This window comes from Rhincodon typus, chromosome 13 (genome assembly GCF_021869965.1).
Source record: "Rhincodon typus isolate 14 chromosome 13, sRhiTyp1.1, whole genome shotgun sequence".
Lineage (NCBI taxonomy): Eukaryota > Metazoa > Chordata > Chondrichthyes > Orectolobiformes > Rhincodontidae > Rhincodon > Rhincodon typus.
Window position 1 is genome coordinate 41048554 of NC_063344.1, and position 22784 is coordinate 41071337.

General features: G+C 37.8%; 1 protein-coding gene across 2 annotated transcripts in view; it reads left to right on the forward strand.

Moving 5' to 3' along the window:
• Positions 1-1133: 1133 nt before the first annotated feature.
• Positions 1134-22784, forward strand: part of kcnab1a (potassium voltage-gated channel subfamily A regulatory beta subunit 1a) — a 277910-nt gene continuing 256259 nt past the window's right edge. For both annotated transcript variants that reach the window (XM_048604191.1, XM_048604193.1), the window contains exon 1: positions 1134-1387. In XM_048604191.1, the coding sequence (XP_048460148.1) occupies positions 1134-1387 (254 nt within the window). The remainder of the gene's footprint in view (positions 1388-22784) is intronic.

A 22784-nucleotide genomic window follows, 5' to 3' on the forward strand; every position in this document is an offset into this window, starting at 1 on the left:
CTATTTACTATTATGCCATAATCCTCTTGCAATAAAGTTCAACATATTGTTTGCCCAGCTAATTGATTGTTGCACCTGCATATTAACTTAGGAACAATGACAATCAGGTCCCTTTGGACATCAACATTTCCAAATCTCTCAACATTGAATAAATACTCTGTATTTCTGTTTTGCCTACCAAGGTGGATAAATTTAGATTTTTCCACATTAAATTCCATCTGCCACATTCTTGCTCACTCTTTTCCCCTGTCTAAATCCCCTTCAAAAATTTTTGCATCCTCCTCACAAGTTTCATTTCCACTTAGCTTTGGGTCATTAGCAAACTAAGAAAAATTACATTTGGTCCACATACCCAAAACAGCAATATAGATGTGACTAACAGGGTCCCAATCACCGATCCATTAGTCATAATCTATCAACTTGAGAATGATCTGGTCATGTTGACTCATTATTTTATTCTTTACATATGCAAAAATCACCACAGTCAAGTCAGCATAAGAGTCCCATTAGGCCTGAATTGAGTAAGAGAACTCATAGGTTGGAATCCAGCAGAGTGCACACCCTGAAAAGTCCAGCTACAGCTGGTATTGAAAATTAAATTGCTTAGCAACAGCCAAATCAGAACCAATCAAAATAAACACCTGGTTAAATAGTCACACAGTTCTAATGGAGGTCAATACTAGTGTGGCTTTATCACTGATTGTGGATCACTCTTTACCAAAATTCGCTCTGGACTCTAACCCTTAAGTTTGCGTAATACCTGGCCAAGTTGAGAACCAATACGGGTAATTGCTCAATATCTAAAAATCCATTACAATGTTTAATCTTTGAAAAGAAGAATTTTAAAATGAAATATTTTGGTTGATTCTGTTAAAATTAAACTACACTTACCAAACTACTAATGGCACGAATTCCATGCATGTTGTACTTGCAAAGGTACTGTTACAGATAACTCAGTTGAAGGCTACAGCTTCTCCACCTTTTTGAGGCATGATTTTCCACGTATCTTGTTACATCTGTGGGACAGGATAGGTTATAAGGGGAATACTGAGTAGCCCAGTCACTTTAAACTGTCTTAGGACAACACTATTTCATTTAATGGTGCTCTCTTCTCCCAGCTTAATTCAGACAAAATGTTGGCAGCACGAACTGGATCTTCAGGAACCAAACCTGATGAAATCTCCAAGTTAAGAAAATATTCTCTTAATTCTCTGAACAAGGAGAGGCGGAAGTTTTCTCTGGACATTAGAAATAGAACAGCAATCCAAATACGGCAGAGGTTTCAAAGATTGGCTATTGTACGTGCATTGGAAACAAACCAGTACCTGAAAGAATATGATTTATCACTTGAAGATACTGTAGCCTATCAGACTGGAATGGTTTACAGGTGAGCGAGGTTTTCATTAGCCAGACAAATACTAATACCAGCACATAAAATAAGTGACTTGTTTAAATTTAAGCGATGCAAGAACTGGTTTTGTCTAATAAATCTTTAAATATGGGAAATGGACCAATTCTGTTATAATTTAATTTTGGACGGTTAGTCCATATATTTTTATTTCAGTTGGAACAATTCTAATCGTTTGCACAGGGACACCTTATTTGATGCTGGCAATATGGTACTTTAACTTGCTCATTAGATTCCTTCTGTACAAAGACAGAAGGACAGATTGTAACTTGTTAAGATGTGAAATATGCTGATGTAAGAAATTGAATAAATTGTTTAAAATATAAATTGTTTAAAATATAACAAAAATAAATTGTTTCTCTAAAGTAACTGGTCGGACTGAAGGAGATGTTGTGAATTGGTGCTTTATTTTCTACCTAGGCTGAGACAGGCGACGAGATATGTTTAGTGTAATGTATTTCTAAATTACTGTTCTTGGTAGTGAAGAATTGAGATGGATTACTATGAGTTCTTTTGGGTCAGATGAGTGGCAATACTATTCCTGCTCACATTACCATACACACAACTTGCATTGCTGCTTTTATTATGTTGCTCATAAAGACTGAAGGGATTTTAAAGAAAGAATGTGAATTTCCAGTGATCAATGCAAGTAATCAAACAAGATGCCATGCTTTAATATTTTTACCATTACAAACAAACTAAGATCAACATCAGTAGACAACAAATACACCAAACTACAGAAAAGGTATCCCATGTTAACTTATTAACACAATTGAAAACCCCACACCACATATATAAATCACACTGCACTCAGATTTAGAGTTGGATATTTAGACTCCACCAGGAGTTAGAATGGAAATGGGTAGTGACAGAATTCCACTTTGTGCAGCTGATGTGATAGTTCCTCAGCTCTCTGCTTTATTCATTCACGGGATGAGGACATCGCTGGCTAGGCAGCATTTATTGCCCATCCCTAATTGCCCAGAATGCAGTTCAGAGTCAACCACATTGCTGCGGGTCTGGATTCACATATAGGCCAGACCAGGTAAGGATGGCAGTTTCTTTCCCTAAAGGACATTAGTGAACCAGATGGGTTTTTCCAACAATTGGCAATGGATTCACGGTCATCATTATATTTTTAATTCCAGATATTTTTATTGAATTCAAATTCCACCATCTGCTAATCGTCTAGGTCATTGTCTCTGCTGCTCCTAGGTCTTTTCCAGACACAGCAGAATTGGGGTGGGGAGGAGGGGGCTGCCAATTTATCTGGTTAATGGCTATGTAAGGCCAACTGTCAGAAACAAATTAAGATTTTTTTCACACAGACAGCAGGGTGAGAGTTTTGGTGCCAGAAAGTGACCTCTCAGCATCAAAATAAATTGAGTGTTTATGCTCTGGCCAATAATTAGCAATTTTTTGGGAAAATCACAGGCAAGTGACTGTTTCCCATATAGTACCAGTAACTGATCCTGATTTGAGCCAAGACAATCCTGTTCCATGGTTACATGATGATCATATTTAGGAAATAAATTTTGCAAGGTACACACTGCTTCAAAAACTATGGGAAGAAAGAAAAAAGAGACATAATAATTATGATAATAATTGATGGCAGAAGGACAATGGTATGAAGGGATCTTGGCTCACCAGATGAAAAAGTTGAATCAGAATGAGTTGAAAATAGGAATAACAAGAATCAGAAAAAGCTGATGGAAGTAATTTATAGGATCCCTAAGAATAGTTACGCTGTTGGACAGACAATTAAGCGAGAAATAATTAAAATTTGTAACAAAATAATAAGCATGAAGGACTTTAGTTTTCAGATGCTGTCAACAAATTACATTGGTAGTTTGGAAAATGAGTTTGTAGAATATGGAAGCAACTAGGGAATCTGTTTGAAATCTGGAATGGTGGAATAATTGGTTTATTAGTTATTTCCTTGTAAAAGATCTTCTGTGGAAAAGAAGCGATAATCCAATTGAATTTCACGTTATGTTTGAGGGTTACTTGATATAAAAACAAGAATCTTAAATTTAAACAAAGTCAAATATGAGGAGAGAACTATCTGAAGAGTATGATGGTAAATAAACATTAGAAAACATTTAAGGAAACAACTCAAAAAGCTCAACAAAATGTATTCTATTAAAATAAATCAGTGAGAAAGATCTGTCTGCGCCTTACAAAAGAAGCTAAGGATAGCATTACATTAAAAAAAGGCTTATTATTAGTCATAAAACTAAGGATTCAGAAGGATTTATAAAGCTGTAACAGGAAAACTGTAGAATATAATAGGAAACTAACTAGAAATGTAAAAATGGATTGCAAGAATTTTTACAAGTACATTGGAAAGCAGGAGATTAGTTAACAAACAGGTCCCTTAGTGACAGAGGCAGGAGAAATTATCAGGAGGATTGAGGATATGACAGATGTTGATGAAATATTTTTCATCAGTCTTCCCAATAAAAGAGACAATTTACATATTAGAAATAGAGGGTAATCAAAGAGCTAATAAGAAAAAGGAAATTAAAGAACTTAATATATGATCACTAATTGATTGAGGGACAAAAAGCAAAGAATAAAGGCAACATTTTTCAAGTTAGCAGGTCACAAGTAGCGAAGCGCCACAAGAATCAGTGCTGGAGCCTCTGTTATTTATAATCAATATTAATGACTTGAATGAAAAGACTTAGATTCAAGTTGGCTGACAATACAATTGTTACGACCTACTTAGGAAAGTGTTTTGGTTCTCAAACCTCATTACTCCTTGGGTCATCACAAAGTTAATGATCAAATCAACGTCTGAAAATCATAAATTTACCTGGCTGATGGATTTAGTTAAACAGAAAACAATGACCAGACTTCTGTACTTAAACAGAAACTAATGTTTATTACAAAACAAATAAGTTTTATCCATAGGTAAACAAAACTATGAATTGTTAACATGTAACTCAATAAGTGTTGGGAATTCCACAGGTTCACCACTTTCTGGGTGAAGGAATTTCTCTTCATCTCACTCGTAAATGTATCATTAGACTGTGACCTCTGGTTCTGGACTCCCCCATCATCAGGAACATCCTTCCCTGTCAGTTCTATGAGGATTTTATAGGTTTCTATGAGATCCCCCTTATTCTTTTGAACTCCAGTGAAAGTAATCCTAACCGATTCAACTTCTCCTCATATGTCAGATCTGCCAGTTCAGGAATCAGTCTGGTAAACCTTTGTTTGACTCCCTCTACAGCAAGAATATTCTTCTTCAGATAAGGAAACCAAAATTGCACACAATATTCCAATATTCTAACCAACACTTTCCATAATTGCAGCAAGACACCTCTACTCCTCCAATTGAATCCTCTGGCTATGAAGGTCAACATACCTTTTACCTTTTTTCACTGCCTGCTGTGCCTGCATGCTTACCTTCAGTGACTGGTGTATGAGGGCACTCTGGTCTCATTGCACTTTTCCCTTCTCTCAATTTATAAACATTCAGATAATAATGTGTTCCTGCTTTTACTCCCGAAGTATATAACCTTGTAATTATCCACATCATACTACATCTGCTAAGCATTTACCCACTCAATCAGCTTGTCCCAATCACACTGCAAAATTTCTGCATCCCCCTCATAGCTCATCCTCCCACCCAGCTTTGTGTTGTCTGCAAATCTGAAGATATTACATTTAGTTCCCTCATCTAAATCATTAATATATATTGTGAATAACTGGGGCCCTAGCACTGATTGCTGTGGTATTCTCACCAGTCACTGTCTGCTATTTGGTAAAAGACCTGTTTATTTCTATGTTTATTTCCTGTCTGCCAACAGTTTTCCATCCATCTCAATGCACAGTCCCCTGACCCATGTGTTCTAATTTTATATGCTAATCTCTTATGTGTGAATTTGTTGAAAGCCTTCTGAAAATGCAAATAAACAACACCCACTGGCACCTCCTCATTAACTCTACTGTTATATCCTTTAAGAATTCTGGAAGATTTGTTAAGCATAATTTCCCTTTCGTAAATCCATATTGACTCAGTCCAATCCTACTACTGTTTCCTCAGTGTTCTGCTATTAAATCTTTTATAATGGACGCTAGCATTTTTCCCACCACCAATGACAGGCTAACTGGTCTATACTTCCTAAGTTTCCCTCTACCCCTCTTATTAAGTAGAGGGGTCACATTTGCTACATCTAATCCATACAAACTATTGTAGAGTCTACAGAATCTTGAAAGATGACCACCAATGTATCCAGTATATCTAGGGTTACTTCCATAAGTACTTTGGAATGTAGATTATTGGGCTCTGGGGATTTATCCACCTTCAATCCGTTCAATTTCCCTAATACCATTTCCCTACTGAGATAACAAGGTGTAGAGCTGGATGAACACAGCAGGCCAAGCAGCATCAGAGGAGCAGGAGAGACTACATTTCAGGCCTAGACGCTTCTGATACTGCTTTCCTTCATTTTTTTCCTCTTACTAGATCCTGTGTGCTCCCACATTTCTGGTGTGTTAATTGTGTCCTCCTTTGTGAACACAGAACCAAAGTATCTATTTAGTTGGTCAGCTGTTTCTTTGCTTCCCACGATGAATTTCACTGTTTCTGATTGCAACAGACCTATATTTGGCTTCATTAATATTTATTTTTTTCACATAACTATAGAAATTTTTAAGGTCAGTTTTTATGTTCCTTACAATCTTACTCTCATGCTTTATTTTCTCTTCTTAATCAATCCCTCTGACCTCTTTTGCTAAATTCTAAACTGTTACCACTCCTCAACTCTGTTGTTTTTTTTTCTGGTCAATTTGTATGCTTCTTACTTTGATTTACTGTAAGCTGTGAGAAGATACAAAGAGGCTGCAGAGAAACATAGACATGTTAAATGCATGTGTAACAAGGTGGCAGGTTGAGTATGATGTGTGTGGTTATTTGCATCAGTAGGAAGAATAGAAAGTGTGTGAATCTTTGATATCTGACATTCAGACAGACTTGAGTATACGTGTACAGGGAATGATGTGAAGATGCTGGTGTTGGACTGGGGTGGACAAGGTCAAAAATCACATGACACCAGGTTATAGTTCAACAGGTTTACATGAAAACACAAGATTTCAGAGCTCAGCTCCTTCCTCAGAAGTGAGTGAGTGTGTTTGTGTGTTTGTGTATGTCTGCGTCTGTGTGTGACACACACACACACACACACATTCACAGATACATTGACACAGACACATACATGAATTATTTTATCCAAGATGTTTGTGTAGTTGCAGATTTATTCTGTTTTGTTAAAAAAAAACTGACCCCAGTTTAAAACCTAGACAGATTCTAAGCAAGATCCCACACCTAAAATGCATTGTCTGACCTGAGATGTCACCTTTTGTATACATTGATAAAACCTTTAACTATCTCAGGATAATGACTTGAGAGGAATCTGGATTTTGCATTTTAATCATTATTCTCCTTCCTAACTGATTAAAGATACACTGGGAGGCAGCCAATTTTAGGGTTGTTACCTTTCTGCTTATAAATTCTGTCTCTTCTACCCTCTCTCTCACAATACACCTGAGGAAGGAATTGAGCTACGAAAGCTTGCATTTTCAAATAACCTGGACTATAACCCGGTGTTGTGTGATTTTTGATGTGATACAAGGAATACAGAAAGATAATAATGCAGGTACCACAAGAAGTTAGGAAGGCCAAAGGCAAGTTGGTCTGTGTTTGAAGGAAATTGAAATACAAGAGCAAGGAGGCTTCACTAGAATTGTACAGGATTTTGCTAAAACAGCATTTAGAGCATAGTATGGACAATGTGCAGTTTTGGACTTTGTTATGAATATACTTACATTGAAACCATTACGGCGAAACTTGTCTTATAATGAGAAACTAAGCAAATTTGGCCTAAGTTTTCTGAGGTTTTGAAGAATCAGAGGTGATCTTATTGAAACAAATCAAGTTTTGAAGAGGCTTGACATAATAGACATTGAGAGGTTGTTTCCCCTGGCTGTATCTAGGCCATGGGAGCACAGTCTCAGGATTGAGAGTTGATCATTTATAATTGAGATGTGGGGCAATTTATTCTCTTAGAGGATACATAATGAATCTTTACAATTATTTCTTCCAGAGGATTGTGGGAGTTCCTCACTGGGTACTTACAAAACTGAGATGGACTATATTTTTGATGGGGAGCAGGAGGAAATATGGAGTAAAGGTAGAATATCAGCTATAAGTCTATTGAATGGTAGAGCAGACTTGAGGGACTGAACAGTCTACTCCTCCTATTTCAGACAGAGAATCCATAAACAGTGTGCCAGAAACCCTTTGAGGCTCCAGGAAAGGTATGGTCTTTAGCTTTTTCAATGAGTAGAATTGCATTACAAGGGTGAAGGAAATTTAGCTGCAGTGTTTACCAGTAGTAGCAAGCTCTTAATTTTGCTGAAGGTCAACTCTGCTGCAAGTCTGAATTGATGCACCAGTATCTGGTCTGAATTTGAAGTGAACGCCAATTCTCTGGTGATAATTACGTACATAATTTATTTTTCTATTGAAGTAATTGTAGGTCTTCTGCTTCCATTACAAATCCAGAGATGTATCATTCATTGTTCAAGTTTTATGCCTTCTGTAATCGCTGATAAAAATGCATTACTTTTTTAAAAATTGTAAATAACTCCAATGTCGTTCATAATGCATTCAATTTATTGTTTACCAATTTATTCCCCTATTTATCTAGAGCTAAAACTAATTTCTAGAATTAAAAGCTATGTTTCAAAAGACATGGATTATGAGCTCCATATTTAGAAAACTATGTATTTAGAATATGAAAATATCACTCTCTACCACTATAGTGATACGCAGATGTTGTACAAAGGTCTGAAAGTTAATACTGGATTCAGTTTAGTATGTACCATTCAGTGTGATGATGTCTTGAGGACTTGAGCTGAGTAAAGAAGGAGGTATTTGCAGACACATTTAAGGTTATTTTAAATATAGCCCAATGGCTCAGGAAAAGAGGGAGACAATAAAATTAGTGAATTTCAGACCTATTCACTTCCTCTGGCAGCTTGTTTCATACATGCACCACCCTCTGTGTGAAAAAGTTGCCCTTTAGACCCCTTTTAAATCTTTCCCCTTTCACCATAAACCCATGCCATCTAGCTTTGGACTCCACCACCCTGGGGAAAAGACCTTGGTTATTCACTCTACCTATGCCCCCTAATGATTTTATAAACCTCTATAATGTCATCTTTCAGCCTCCAATGGTCCAGGAAAAATAGCCCCAGCCTATTCAACGTCTCCCTATAGCTCAAACTCTCTAACTCTGGCAACATCCTTGTAAATCGTTTTTGAACCCTTTCAAGTTTCGCAACATCCATCCTATAGCAGGGAGATCAAAATTGAACCCAATATTCCAAAAGTGGCCTAACCAATGTTCTGTACAGCTGCAACATGACCTCCCAACTCCCATACTCAATACACTGACCAATAAAGTCAAGCATACCAAACGCCTTCTTCACTATCCTGTCTACCTGGCACTCCACTTTCAAGGAACTATGAACATGCACTCCAAGATCTCTTTGTTCAGCACTACTTTGTCTCTCTTCCTCCATTTTTAAAGTGCCATTGTTTTGATCATTTTTGTTCCAAAGTTCCAAAACAACGCAACAACTTATAAAACAGCAATTACTGCTCCTAGAATTCAAGGAAATCAACTCCAACATTGAAGACACCCCAAAAAAGGAGAAGCTCTTACAGTCATAATTTTTTTTCTGTCCTCCATCTTGGATTACCCAGAATCCTATGCTGCAGTAATGCAATAAACTACATACTGTTTACTCAACAAGACTCTTCCAGTTAGGGCAGAAAGGTGGCAGTCCTCATTCACACTAGATTACTTTGGGCTTGGAGGAACCCATACAGAACATAATAGTAACAGTGGGCCCCTTCCACAGCATAGTGAGGATTAGTGACCAACTGTGTTGCTCAATGGTATAAGTGAAAGGAAATCAGAAATTGGAGCACCAAGAAAAAAAACGTGGAAAACATACTGGTGACCCAGAAGATTTCAAAAGAAAGATACAACTGATTGCTGATGGCTGTGAACCCTACAAAACTCATGGCAACACTCAGTACAGAAGTATCCTTCAGAGAATGGCACAGCAACAATTCTGAACTGACTGTCCTGAGGAAGGGTCACCGGACCTGAAACATTAACTCTGATTTTTTCTTCACAAATGCTGCCAGACCTGCTGCGTTTTCCCAGCAACTTCTGTTTTTGTTCCTGAACACACGGGAGATGTTCAGGATCAGAAGGAATCTGTAGCTCCATAAGATACAGATTGCTTTTTGAGGAGATTGTTTATAGGAGTGTTCCTGAGCCCAAGCTGAGCTGTGTCCTAACTAGACATCATAGATTACACCACGTAAAATGAAAACAACCTTGTATAAAAGGCAACATATCAAATTGTACAGTAATTCAGGTTGAAAGGGAAGTAATTTTTTAAAAATGCACCTCCGATCAGGAGTCACTGCAATTGTTTGTGGATATTATGAAGCAGTACTGGGAAAGTTAAACTGCAGGCCACAAGAGAAATCTCATATATTCTGGGATTGGAGAGCCAGGGAAATAACTAAACAAAGGCACTAAAGCAGATAACCATTGAGTAATTTAAAGATGTATGTGATTCTGGAATAACACACAAATTCTTTTTGTGGGAAAACAAGGTGAAAGCAGCATGAATCTTGGCAAACTCCTTTCTAAACTGTATAGTGTGTGCTCATACAACCCAAGGACTGCAGCAGTTTGAGAAGGCAACTTGCCACCAGTTTTCAAAGGCAATTAGGAATGGGCAATCAATACTGGCGTGGTTAGAGATGCCCATGTCCTGTGAATGAAGGTTTATATAAAAGGAAGCAAATCAAATGATGCTGTTGCCTGCCAACGGGTTTTATGAAACAAAATTTCAAAGAGGTATTGAAAGCCGTTGACAATTATTTCAACCACAGAACCAATAAAATTCTTGAATGGGCAATATTCAACACAAGACCGTAACATTTAGGTAAATCAATAGATGATTTCATTAATGGTCAATACAGGATGGAGGAATGATGCAATTGTGGTGACAAAGTCAGAATTCATAACTGACCAAATTGTTGTAGGCATGTTGTCTGTTGGATACATTATGGTCCAAAGAATATCTGACTCTAGAGAAAGCCATTCATGTGTTGAATGAAGCAGAGCTCTGGAAACAAAACACATCAATCCTAAGAACTTGGTACAGGAGATCTATGGAATCTATTCTTTTTTTTTAGGTGCCAACTCACAAAAGACACACTAGATAAGCCAATGCCTTGGGTAGATTAGAGACCAGACTCTAAAAGTCCTGCCAGTGCTGTGGAGCAAAGAAACCTCATAAGTATGAGTAATTCCCAGCTTTAAGAACTGAATTCTCTTATTGTAAGACAGTAGATCAATTTCAGATAATGCACCAACGTAGCGCCCAGGCAGAGAAAAGTAAAAGACAGAAGAACTACCCGCATATAGAGATAAAGTAAGTTTCCAATAGAAGACAAAGGTAAAGTTTTTCTGAGGGAAATTAGTAACCCAGATGAAGTATTTTGGCATGTCAATGTTTGATTCAATGGGCACCTCGTGAATTTCAACTTAACTGTGTTACAGAATTACCAGATAGTGAACCCAGATTGACAAACCACTACTTGACAAAATTCAAATACATGGTCCAAGGGGCACTGCACTTAGTGTTAAAGATACATTGCAAGCAAATCTCCAATATGCCAAAATACTAGGAAACCTCTAAGTTGTATTGTCCTCAATCTCATTCAAAATGTGGTAGAGGTTAAGTAACAGAAACCACAATATTCCTTTGAAAACGGCTATCCCAATTTTTTCGAAGCAGTTGGAAGGTTGAAAATAAAATACAGCACAACATTGAAGAAAGATGCTAAACTTCTGCAGCCTTTATACATCCAGGAAAACACCTCGTCCTTTAACAAAACAATTTGAGAAGAGGAGATGGCAAGAATACGAGATATTTCCCTAGTCATGAAACAAGTAGAATGATGATTGAGCCTGACACCCAAGTCAAAAGATATAATTTGTGCTTGTGTTGACACTACACAACTCAACAAGAAGGTATCGAGAAACAAATTGCCTTTTGTCTAAATTTGAAAGTCCCCCTAAACTATCCAAGAGCACAGTTTTGTAAACATGTCACATCCCAGAGGCAACCATAAATCAGGAAATGGCAAGTAGCGAGGAACTCAGGAAAATTACAATCAATAGAAAAGTGGTGCTGTGTAAATTGTTGGAGCTGCAGGCAAACAAGTGCCTGGGTCCTGATGGACTTCATCCTAGGGAATTAACAGGAGAGCTAGTGTGATAATTGATGCATTGGTTTTAACTTTCTAAAACTGCTTTTATTCAAGAAAATTTCCTTTAAATTGGAAAGTGTTAAAGGTTATTCAAAAAGATTTATTTATTCAAAAAGAGAGGGAGGCAGCATGCAAGAAAAAAGAGGCCAGTTAGCTTAATATCTGTTATAACTAAAATTTTAATAACTATTATTAATAAGTTATAGGAGGGCATTTATTTAAATTCAAGGTAATCAGGCAGAATCAACAGAATTTTGTGAAAGGAGAAATCATGTTTACTCTATTTATTGGAGTTATTTGAGCAAGAGACATGAACATGTCAAATGTATGTATTCTGTTGGTGGTGCCTTGGAAGCCAACATACTGGTGAAATGGAATGAGAGCACCATTGATACAGAACTCCAAAAGTCTTAAAGCAGTTAATAATTCCTCCATTCTGGACTTTCTGCTCCTCAGTGAAATCTGGGCTGCAATACAACTTGCAGCACCCTTTCCCAAGCACTGATAGCAGGTTGCTACTCATATTTGCGCAGGTATTTTAAAAATCAACTCTGTAGCTTTTTACAGTTTTGCCACTGAATAAAGAAAAAAAATTCAAGTCTGTCTCTTATCTCTTTTCATTTCCTGAACAGCAGGAAATGGAAAATGCACAGCCATTTGACTCATAGAATCCCTACAGTGTGGAAACAGGCCATTCAGCCCAACAAGTTCACATTGACCCTCCAAACAGCATCCCATCCACCTACCCTTTTCCTGTATTTCCCACAACCAATCCACCTAACATGCACATCTTTGGACTGTGGGAGGAAACCAGAGCATCTGCCAGAAACCCATGCAGATATGGGGAGAATATGCAAACTCCACACAGACAGTCTCCCGAGGATGGAATTAAACCCATATCCCTGGTGTTGTGAGGTAGCAGTGCTAACCACTGAGCCACTGTGTTGCCCTACTCACTGGGTAATTCATCGTTGCAGGTTTTTTTTTGTTTATTTCTTCCCTGCTGTTTCTTTCAGTTGCTGGCTCTTGTACAGCTCTGAAAATACACAACATTCTCAGCGGCAGCATTCCTGACAGCATGCTTCAAGTGATGTGTAATGATTGTCACACATTGCACAAAGTATTGGTTTCGTAAAGCAAAAACCAGTAAAATTTACAAATGATGCAAAATGGTCTGACATGTTGTATACCTCAGAATAGTGTTCCAGTACGCCCAATATGTTCGTTTCCAGGTATTGCTATATTTAAAAATTGTTTTTTCCATGTAGGTTGCAGCAGAGGCAGATGTCACATGACCACAGCAACCCAGCCTGTTTCCTAAGTACTGTTCTATTTCTCAAAACAATTATTTGCTTTAGTTGCAGACTCCCTGGGATCATTCAATACAATTATGTTTAAAGATTTAGTTCCATTTGCCTGAGAATGTCTGAAGAGGACTATCTGAGTTGGTTTAGATTCATGAAGAAGACAGGGATGGAGCTGTGCCATCTCCTGCAAACCAATGTGCAGATTAGATTTTATCAGAATGCATGTGTTAGCAGCAGTTATGGTTACCACTGCTCTGAATGTTTCTGCCTCAGCTTCCTATCAAACTATTGTAGAAAACATTTATAGTATCTGTCCATGTAACCCAGAAAAGCCTCGGCTGCTTATTGCCCACACACCTTAATCATTATCCTCATTGATAAAGTATAGCAGTTCGACTCATATCTTTTCATGTTGCAAGACTCCCCAAACTCTTGGGGGGTTATTGCTAGAACATACATAGCCACCTGGGCCCTAGCTTTTGATATGAATGAAAATTGGGCAAGTTCTATGTTAGGTCAGTGATTTCCACTACCAGCTTAGTGCCTCTTTGGCTGTCAGTATAATTTTATAACACTAAGTTCAAAGACAAGTGCAATATAATTCTGAATGAATCTGAGTAATTTCACCTCATTTTCCTTACTAGGTTGAAGTATTAGAAGTAACGGCATCTGAATTCAACTGAGAACAAAAGGTATCGCTGCAACTTATGTTTTTCACAACTGATTTCAGTGCATGCTGCAAACTCCATTTCATATCTCTCTCTGGCATATTTTGAAACTGAATGAAGCCCTTTGCAACCATAATGTCATTTTTGACTGCAAGGTGACTTTCTGAGCACATACCTGCACCAACACTAGCAACACCTATTTTCTATTCTGTGGCATTATCTGATGCTGTCCATGCCTCAGCTGACCTGCTGCTGGAATCCACATCATTGCTTGGTTGCCTCTAGACCTGACCATTTCAACACATCCCTGGTCAGCCTTAAATTCTACCCTCTGTAAACTAAAGTTTATTCAAAATTCTACGGTTCACATCCTTAGTTGCAAGAAGTGCCTTTCATGCATCACACCTGTGTTCGCTGACCTATGATGTCACCAGAACCTTGCCATTAAAATTTTTATCCTTGTTTTCAAGTCTCTTCATGGCCTCACCAATTCCTATCATTGTATTCTCCTCCGTGTTCATCACCTTCTGAATCATAGAATAGAAACCCTACGGTGTGGAAACAGGCCATTCGGCCAATAGTTTTTACAAGGACTATCCTACACAGACCCAACCCTATAACCCTGTATTTCCCCATGGCTAATCAACATAGCCTAGACACCATGGGAAATTTAGCATGCCCAATCCACCTAACCTGCACATCTTTGAATTGTGGGAGAAAACCAGAGAACCCGGAGGAAACCCACACAGAGGCAGGGAGAATGTGCAAACTTCACACAGTCACCTGAGGCTGGAATCAAACCTAAGTCCCTGGCAGTGTGAGGCAGCAGTGCTAACCACTGAACCACCATGCTGCCTCATTATGTCCCTCTACTGAAATACATGCATAGTATCTTCAGTGTCCCAATTTTAATTATTTCACTGCTGCAGTGCCCTCAGTTGCCTCTGCACGAAGCTCTGAAATTCTCTGCTTATACATCTTTTCCTTTCTACCAAACCTTTCACCTTAATACTCTCAAAGTACTCCTTAAAACCTACATCATTGGCCAAGGTGTTAACCATCTGCCTTAATTAGTACATCTTTGTGACTCAGTGTAGAGAATTGTTTTATAATAAATCCATTCAGTGCCTTTAGATATTTTATCATTTGGTAGACTGCACACTGTAGAAACACAAAGCACTGTTATCTCCAGAAGTTGTGACACATTTCCAATGTTCGGGATCAGAAAGAGAGATTCAGTGTGCAACATTTTTGCAATCAAACCAGAGTATGAAGTAAATTTTAGTATTTATGCAAATATCTGCAGTAACCTGTAATTATTAACTGCTCCATAATAAATTTACTTTTTATGTGTTTAAGATAAATTAATTGCCTATTTTCTCAAATTAGAGATAGAGAAAGATACTGATTGATTAACTTAATTATAGCAGAGGCCTTAAAAAAACTCTCCAGCCTACAGGAAAACTTCACACCAAGTTGTAATTATTTGATTAATTCCTACTTCTTAATCTTCAAACAGCACTATCACATTGCAATTTACTTTCTACTTACACTTGAATGTCTCGCTGATTTGGAACTTTCCAGGTTGATTGCCATAATATTAGAATTCTCTCTCAAGATAGCAAGAACTGCAGATGCTGGATTCAGAGTCAACACAGTGTGGAGCTAGAGGAACATAGCAGGTCAGGCAGCATCAGAAGAACAGGAAAGTCAATGTTTCAGGTTTGCAATCTTCATCAGGACTGGGTTTTTTTTCTTTTCTCACTACAGTCATCCCTTCCCTAGCTCAGGGCCGAAAAAAACACTAGTCCTGATGAAGGGTATGAACCCAAAACATTGACTTTCCTGCTCCTCTGATGCTGCCGGACCTGCTGTGCTTCTCCAGCTCCACACTGCGATGCTGCTTGGCCTGCTGTGTTCATCTAGCCCTGCACCTTGTTGTCTCGGATTCTCCAGCATCTGCAGTTCCTACTATCTCTGGATACTCACAGCTGTCAAATACACTTAGACATTAGAGTTATTGTTGCAAAGTATCGAATCCTAAATTAGAAAAAAAGTAGAAAAAGTGCAATTTTATTAAAGTAGCTTCTTGTCCAATTATACTTTTTTTCAAAAGTTTCTGTAAACCTGTAAACCAATTTATGCAGTCAAATACAAGACACTGCTTTCCTATACTGGCTACTGTTATTCAACACTTAATTTTCTTAAAAAGATCAGACTTCTACATACAAAGCCGATTTAACTGTTAGTTTTTCTGTTCCTTAGTACAAACAGTTATATTTTAATATTCTAATTATTTCATTTTTAAATCATTGGCATTCTGATTTAGAAACATTTAAAATGCAGATAAAATGCTGATTTTTAAAATTTTTGCATGCGTTTGAGAAATGCCAGATAATTGGTTGAAGGAAGATCCATAAAATAGTTTAAGACAATAAAGAGAATATTATTGGGCATGATAATAGAAGACTGGGCTTGCTGATATGGAGAAAAGCTCAGCAACATTAAGGTGCTACGTGGCCTATTTTGTGCTGTACTATTTTATGATTCTGTTTATTGGGCTCTTTATAGGTCAGCAATAAGAACAGAAAATTCTGTCAATTCACATAATGTTCATAAGCATCTGGATAATATCTTCGATATGAATTTGTTTTTTTGCAGATTAGTAATATACTTAAACGTCTTTCAAAGTCTCTCCACATCCTTATGTGTACCAAGTATCTTTCATGCATCACACCTGTGTTCACTGACCTGTGATATCCCCACATCATGGAACTTTGCCATTAAAATTCTTAATCTTGTTTTCAAGTCTCTTCATGGCCTCACCAATCCCTATCATTGTATTCTCCTCCACGTTTATCACCTTCTGAATCATAGAATGGAATCTCTATGGTGTGGAAACAGGCTATTCGGCCCATAGAGTTCACTCTGACCCTTTAAAGACCATCCCACCCAGAGCCAACCCTGTAAACCTGTATTTCCTCATGAGTCATCAACATAGCCTGGACACTATGGGCAATTTAGCATGCCCAATCCACCTAACCTGCACATCTTTGGACTGTGGAAGAAATGCAGAGAACCCGGGCCTTACCAATCCCTATCTCTGTAATCTCTATCCCCACAACCCACTGAAATATCTGCATTCCTCTGATTCTGGTACCTTGAGCATTCCAAATTTTAATTATTCCACTGGTGGCAATGCTCTCTGTTGGCTATGTACTAAGGTCTAGAATTGTCTCCTTAACAAGCGTCACATTTTCAGTAACACCAATGACCACTTTGTGGTCTATTGCCATCTCATCTGCTCCTATCTAATGAACAGTCATTGTAGGGGTGTAAGGTGACTTGTACCTGACCACACTAAGCAGACACAAGCTAAGCAAAACTGAGCAGCATACTCACACAGTGAAATACAATGGTACCTTTGAACAGCACTGCTAGAAGGTCAGTAAAAGAATGCTTTACATTCCCACCTGAGACAGTTCAGATAAAAGGATGCCCTAGGACAGATAAATGACCATTTCTGGCCTTATTAATGAAAGGATGATTGTCCCAGTAAATGAATAACATCAGGTGCTAGATTAAGTCCCAAAGCAGCCGCAAGGATGACAGCTAAAGTTAGTTCATAGTAAATAGTTGCTTCTTTGAAGCTACCTCAAATATTATATAGCTTCTAATTAAAAATACTTTAATCATAGAAGTTGGTTTCAATACATAACCAGAATATAAAACAAGCATTTAAAAACAATTAAGCCTAGATGTGAAGGTTAACTTGCCTTAGGAGACACTTTCTCTTATGGCCTGAACAAGATAGATTGCTCACAACCCATAAATTAAAAAATGCTAACGGTATAATATTACACTTTATAATTAACTTTATGACAGAAATTAATCTTATAGCAATTAGTTAAAACAAACTGACTTTTTATTTTAACATTATGCAATTGGGACAGTGGGAAATATTAGAGGAATGGCTGAGTTTGATAAAATAAAGTGCATGTAGTACAATGAATACTATAATTCACGCTGTCCTTAGAGATAAGAATCCTGAGACAGATCCGAGCGAGTGCAGCCAGTAAAGTTTGGAATGTGAATGAATAGGATGCATAGAAAGATCCCAAGCGAGTGATTACAAATGCCATAAGACCATGGGAATCTGGGGCTATGTGTAGGAATGCCCATCATCGATTATGTGAGCCAAGGAATTGGATGTATGGATTAAGAGGGAAGGACCGTGACTAAGCTGTATTTGATCATTGTAACAAAGTGTATAAAATGCTGTCTTTTCACTGTGAAAATCAGAGTGTGTCATTGATCTCCCTTCCGATTTGGGGATTATTCTATGGCCCTCTCCCTGCATTTACCGGTTTCTACTTGAATAAACATCTTCCACTTGCCTGAATCCCTCCTGCCTCCTGAGTTTTTGTCCCTGGTCAGGGGGTACGTTCCTAAAGATTAGCACTGTGAGCAGGGTGAATTATATTAATTTATTGTACTACATGTGCTTTGTTTTATCAAATTCAGCCATTCCTCTAATATTTCCCACTGTCCCAACTGCATAATGTTAAAATAAAAAGTCAGTTAGTTTTAACTGATTGCTATAAAGTTAATTTCTGCTATAAAGTTAATTATAAAGTGTAATATTATACAACTATTTCTACCGTTAGCATTTTTAAATTTATGGGCTGTGAGCAATTTATCTTGTTCAGGGCATAAGAGAAAGTGTCTCCTAAGGCTAGTTAACCTTCACATCTAGGCTTAATTGTTTTTAAATGCTTGTTTTATATTCTGGTTATATATTGAAACCAACTTCTAAGATTGAAGCATTTTTAACTAGAATCTATTTAATATTGCAGGTAGCTTCAAAGAAGCAACTATTTACTATGAACTAACTTTAGCTGTCATCCTTGCGGCTGCTTTGGGACTTAATCTAGCACCTGATGTTATTCATTTACTGGGACAATCATCCTTTCATTAATAAGGCCAGAAATGGTCATTTATCTGTCCTAGGGCATCCTTTTATCTGAACTGTCTCAGGTGGGAATGTAAAGCATTCTTTTACTGACCTTCTAGCAGTGCTGTTCAAAGGTACCATAGTATTTCACTGTGTGAGCAGGCTGCTCAGTTTTGCTTAGCTTGTGTCTGCTATCTTGTAAACAGGTGTGGTCTGCTTAGTGTGGTCAGGTACAAGTCACCTTACATGGCCAGGTACAGGTCACCCCGACAATGACTGTTCATTAGATAGGAGCAGATGAGACCACAAAGTGGTTATTGGTGTTACTGAAAATGTGATGCTTGTTAAGGAGAGAGTTCTAGACCTTAGTGCATAGCCAACAGAGAGCACTGCCACCAGTGGAATAATTAAAGTTTGGAATGTTTGAGGTACCAGAATTGGAGGAATGCAGATATTTCAGACCATTGTGGGGTTAGAGATTATAGAGATTAAGAATGGATAAGGCCATAGAGAGAATTGGAAAGACTTTTAAATACATTGCCAGTCTATATCAGTTCTGCAGTCATTGACCTGAAATTGTAACTCTGTTTCTCTCTCAAAACATGTTGTTTGCTTTATTAAGCACTTCTAGCAGTCTTACTTCTAATTAATTAATTGATAAGTGATTAAACTCAGGACTGACTACTTTATACAGCTCCACTTCATTGGATGGTTGTGTCACAACTCAACCATAGATTAAACCAATGTCCATTTTGTTGCTAGCTCATCTTTCAATTAGTCTGTGTTTCAGATGGAGTGCATATTTAATGTTACTGGACTGGAATGAGTTCAGATGTTATGTTGAGCCATTTGTGGAATTCGTGCTGGATATTTAATTTTTTCATGCAAGTATACTGACCCTATTAGCAATCTAACAAATTAACAAAGAAGATAAAATATTTGAAAAGAAATGAATTTAATCAGAGGCAAATGTAATTAATCTTTGTTCACAATATCTCCTTCAGTATTCATGAAGTAGGACAATCTTACAGTTTTTGTATAACGTGGACAAAGCACATACAAATTATTTTTATGAAGGATTGTCTAAGTGTACTTATCTAAAATTAACCACTGTTGTAAAACAACATTGGTGTGAAGTGCTTTTTATTAATTCATGTGGAAACCGAATTAATTTTTCACAAAGGCAAACAGGTGAACTCATTAAATCCTCATAAGTTGTCTTGCATAATGAAGTACTTCATCTGTTTTTTTATCCATATGATGCCTTTTTTTTACAGTATTAATGCAAAAACGAAGTATTTCAAGTGAACTTTTAGTTGTTTTACATAATGCTAATGAATGGAAAACAAAAAGAACTCAACCAGTTAAGTGAACAAATTAATCATACATTCTTATTAAAATGATTGATTCTCTGGGTATCTTCTCAGCGATCCTGATCTACTAACAGCTAACAGGAAACATATCCCAATCAAAGGAATGATCTTGAAAGATTTTATATTTAAAATATGGTTAGAACACAGAATACAATAAAGGAGATTGCTTCTGCAATAGATATTGTTATAAATTGAACATAACCTTAAATTGATTACAATGGATTATATTCTCACTGTTCAGTGGTAGAATATATTCTAGCCAATGCATGATTAGTTCCTTCTGTAGTTGTGCTTCTTTTATCAACTTCATTAAAATGAGGAGCTGCCTCAAATATAACGTTATTCAAAATGGTATTATATTGCTGAGAAAAGAATTTATGAATGAACTAAAATATTGATTTCTTTGCGCAGACCATAAAAATGGACAAATTATTTTTAACTCATCAAATTCTACAAACAAGTATCATTCTGCTAAAGTTTGTGTTGCCTCAACCTTTGTTTAGAACATGGGAAATACATTTCTACAACTGAAATACCATTTAAAATCAATTTCACATCATATCCTTGTCATTGGAGACTCTTTACATTGACTTAGTCAAGAGGTTGCTTCCACCATATCACAGTGTTTACATGTAGATTCACATTAGTATGTTTTGAATGCAACTAGAGTAATATTGTCCCTGGGAATATATGAAATGTGTTCACAGTGAAAAGAATGCTTTATATGGTTTTTCTACATGTAATGTGACAAATCAGAGTAAACTATATGCAAGATTGAGAAGCTATTGTGAGGAGATTTTCAATTCCTGGTCAAAATGGCTGCAGAATCAATGCAACCATTTCAAAAGTTTCGATCAAGAGGCCAGAGACACATTAAAATCTTCTGAATATATTTTTCAGGCTTTGTATTACTACCAATGATCCTTATAATGGGCACTGGCTAAGCAGCTCACCACGTAATAGAAACTTGGTTTGTGCCACCTATTTGCACCTTTAATAATGTATAAATCCCCAGATCACAAATATAAGAACTTTCTGCACAAAACAGGTACACATGCTACTTTTGCTTTTTACAGATCCATCTGAAATTTGGATATTGAGCCTTTGGTTCAATGCAGTAATGGCTCCCAACTACACCACCTTACCACCACCGCTCCCCCCCCCCCCCCCCCCCCCTCTCCCCACCCCCGCAACCCCCCCCTCCCCTGCCCCTCACTTTCCTGGTCCACACCCTGCCCTCTGCTAAGCCTCTAATTCTCACCTGCAAGTAGCTGACTTTTCAGTTGAAAGTGGCCCCCATTGTATTTGTCTCTGGTCTGATGTGAATGAAATCTGATGTTTTGAAGAGTGTTCTGTGCTTACTGAAATCTATACCAGCAACAGTCACAGCCATAGCATTAACTAACTGCTAATTACACCAAAAGAATTTGATGCCTGTTGGTCAGAGAGCTTTACATTAACATAAGTCTATTTAAATGGTTTTCTGAATTACGTTACAGCGCACAAAGACAATTAAGAATCGAGTTTCTAATGAGTTAAGTTGCAGTGATGTGGAAGTGCTGGTGTTGGACTGGGGTAGACAAGGTCAAAAATCACACGACATCAGGTTATTGTCCACCAGGTTTATTTGAAGACACAAGCTTTCAGAGTCTGGCTTCTTCTTCAGGTGTCACTGAGAGACATAGCATCAGGCACAGAATTTATAAGCAAAATAGAACTGATGCGGTGTTGAACAAACCTAAGATGGTTGTTAAATCTCTAATCAGTTAGAAATGATTAATATGCAAATTCCTGAATTTCTTTCAAGTCAGTGCTTTGAGGTAACTAAAGGTTTTATCAGAGATAGTAGGAACTGCAGATGCTGGAGAATCCGAGACAACAAGGTGCAGGGCTGGATGAACACAGCAGGCCAAGCAGCATCACAGGAGCAGAGAGGCTGACGTTTCGGGCCTAGACCCTTCATCAGAAAAGGGGGAGGGGAAGGGGGTTTTTGAAATAAATAGGGAGAGAGTGGGAGGCGGATAGAAGAGGGATAGAGGAGAGGATAGGTGGAGAGGAAACAAACAGGTCGAAGAGGCGGGGATGGGGCCAGGAAAGGTGAGTGTAGGTAGGGAGTTAGGAAGGGGATAGGTCAGTCCAGGGAGGACGGACAGGTCAAGGGGGCGGGATGAGGTTGGTCGGTAGGAGATGGAGGTTTTATCAGTTCCCTCAGTATACCAGGGGTGAAATCCCAGGTCAGACAATGCATTTCAGGTGTGAGGCCTTATTTAAGAATCTGACTGTGTATCAACTTGGAGTCAGACTGGCTTTATTTTCAAAGTAGGAATTTATAAAATGCCACATTGTCTACAAATTGCGTGTTTTTTTAACAAAATAGAATGTATCTGCAAATGCAAATTCACCCCATAGATTTACGTGTGCGTGTATTGAGTGTGTGTGTGTGTGTGTGTGAGAGAGAGAGATGGACAATGTGTGTATGAGAGAGGGTCTATGTGAATGCGTTTATGTGTACGAGTGTGTTTGTGTGAGAGAGTGTGTGTGTGTATCTGTGCATATGTGCGTGTGTATAGTGAGGTGGGGTCACCTGTAGTGCGACATGAACCCAAGATCCCGGTTGAGGCCATTCTAAACGGTTATGGACATTCAGCCTCGGATCTTCGGGTAAACGTCGTGCAAGGCAGACTTCAGGATACACA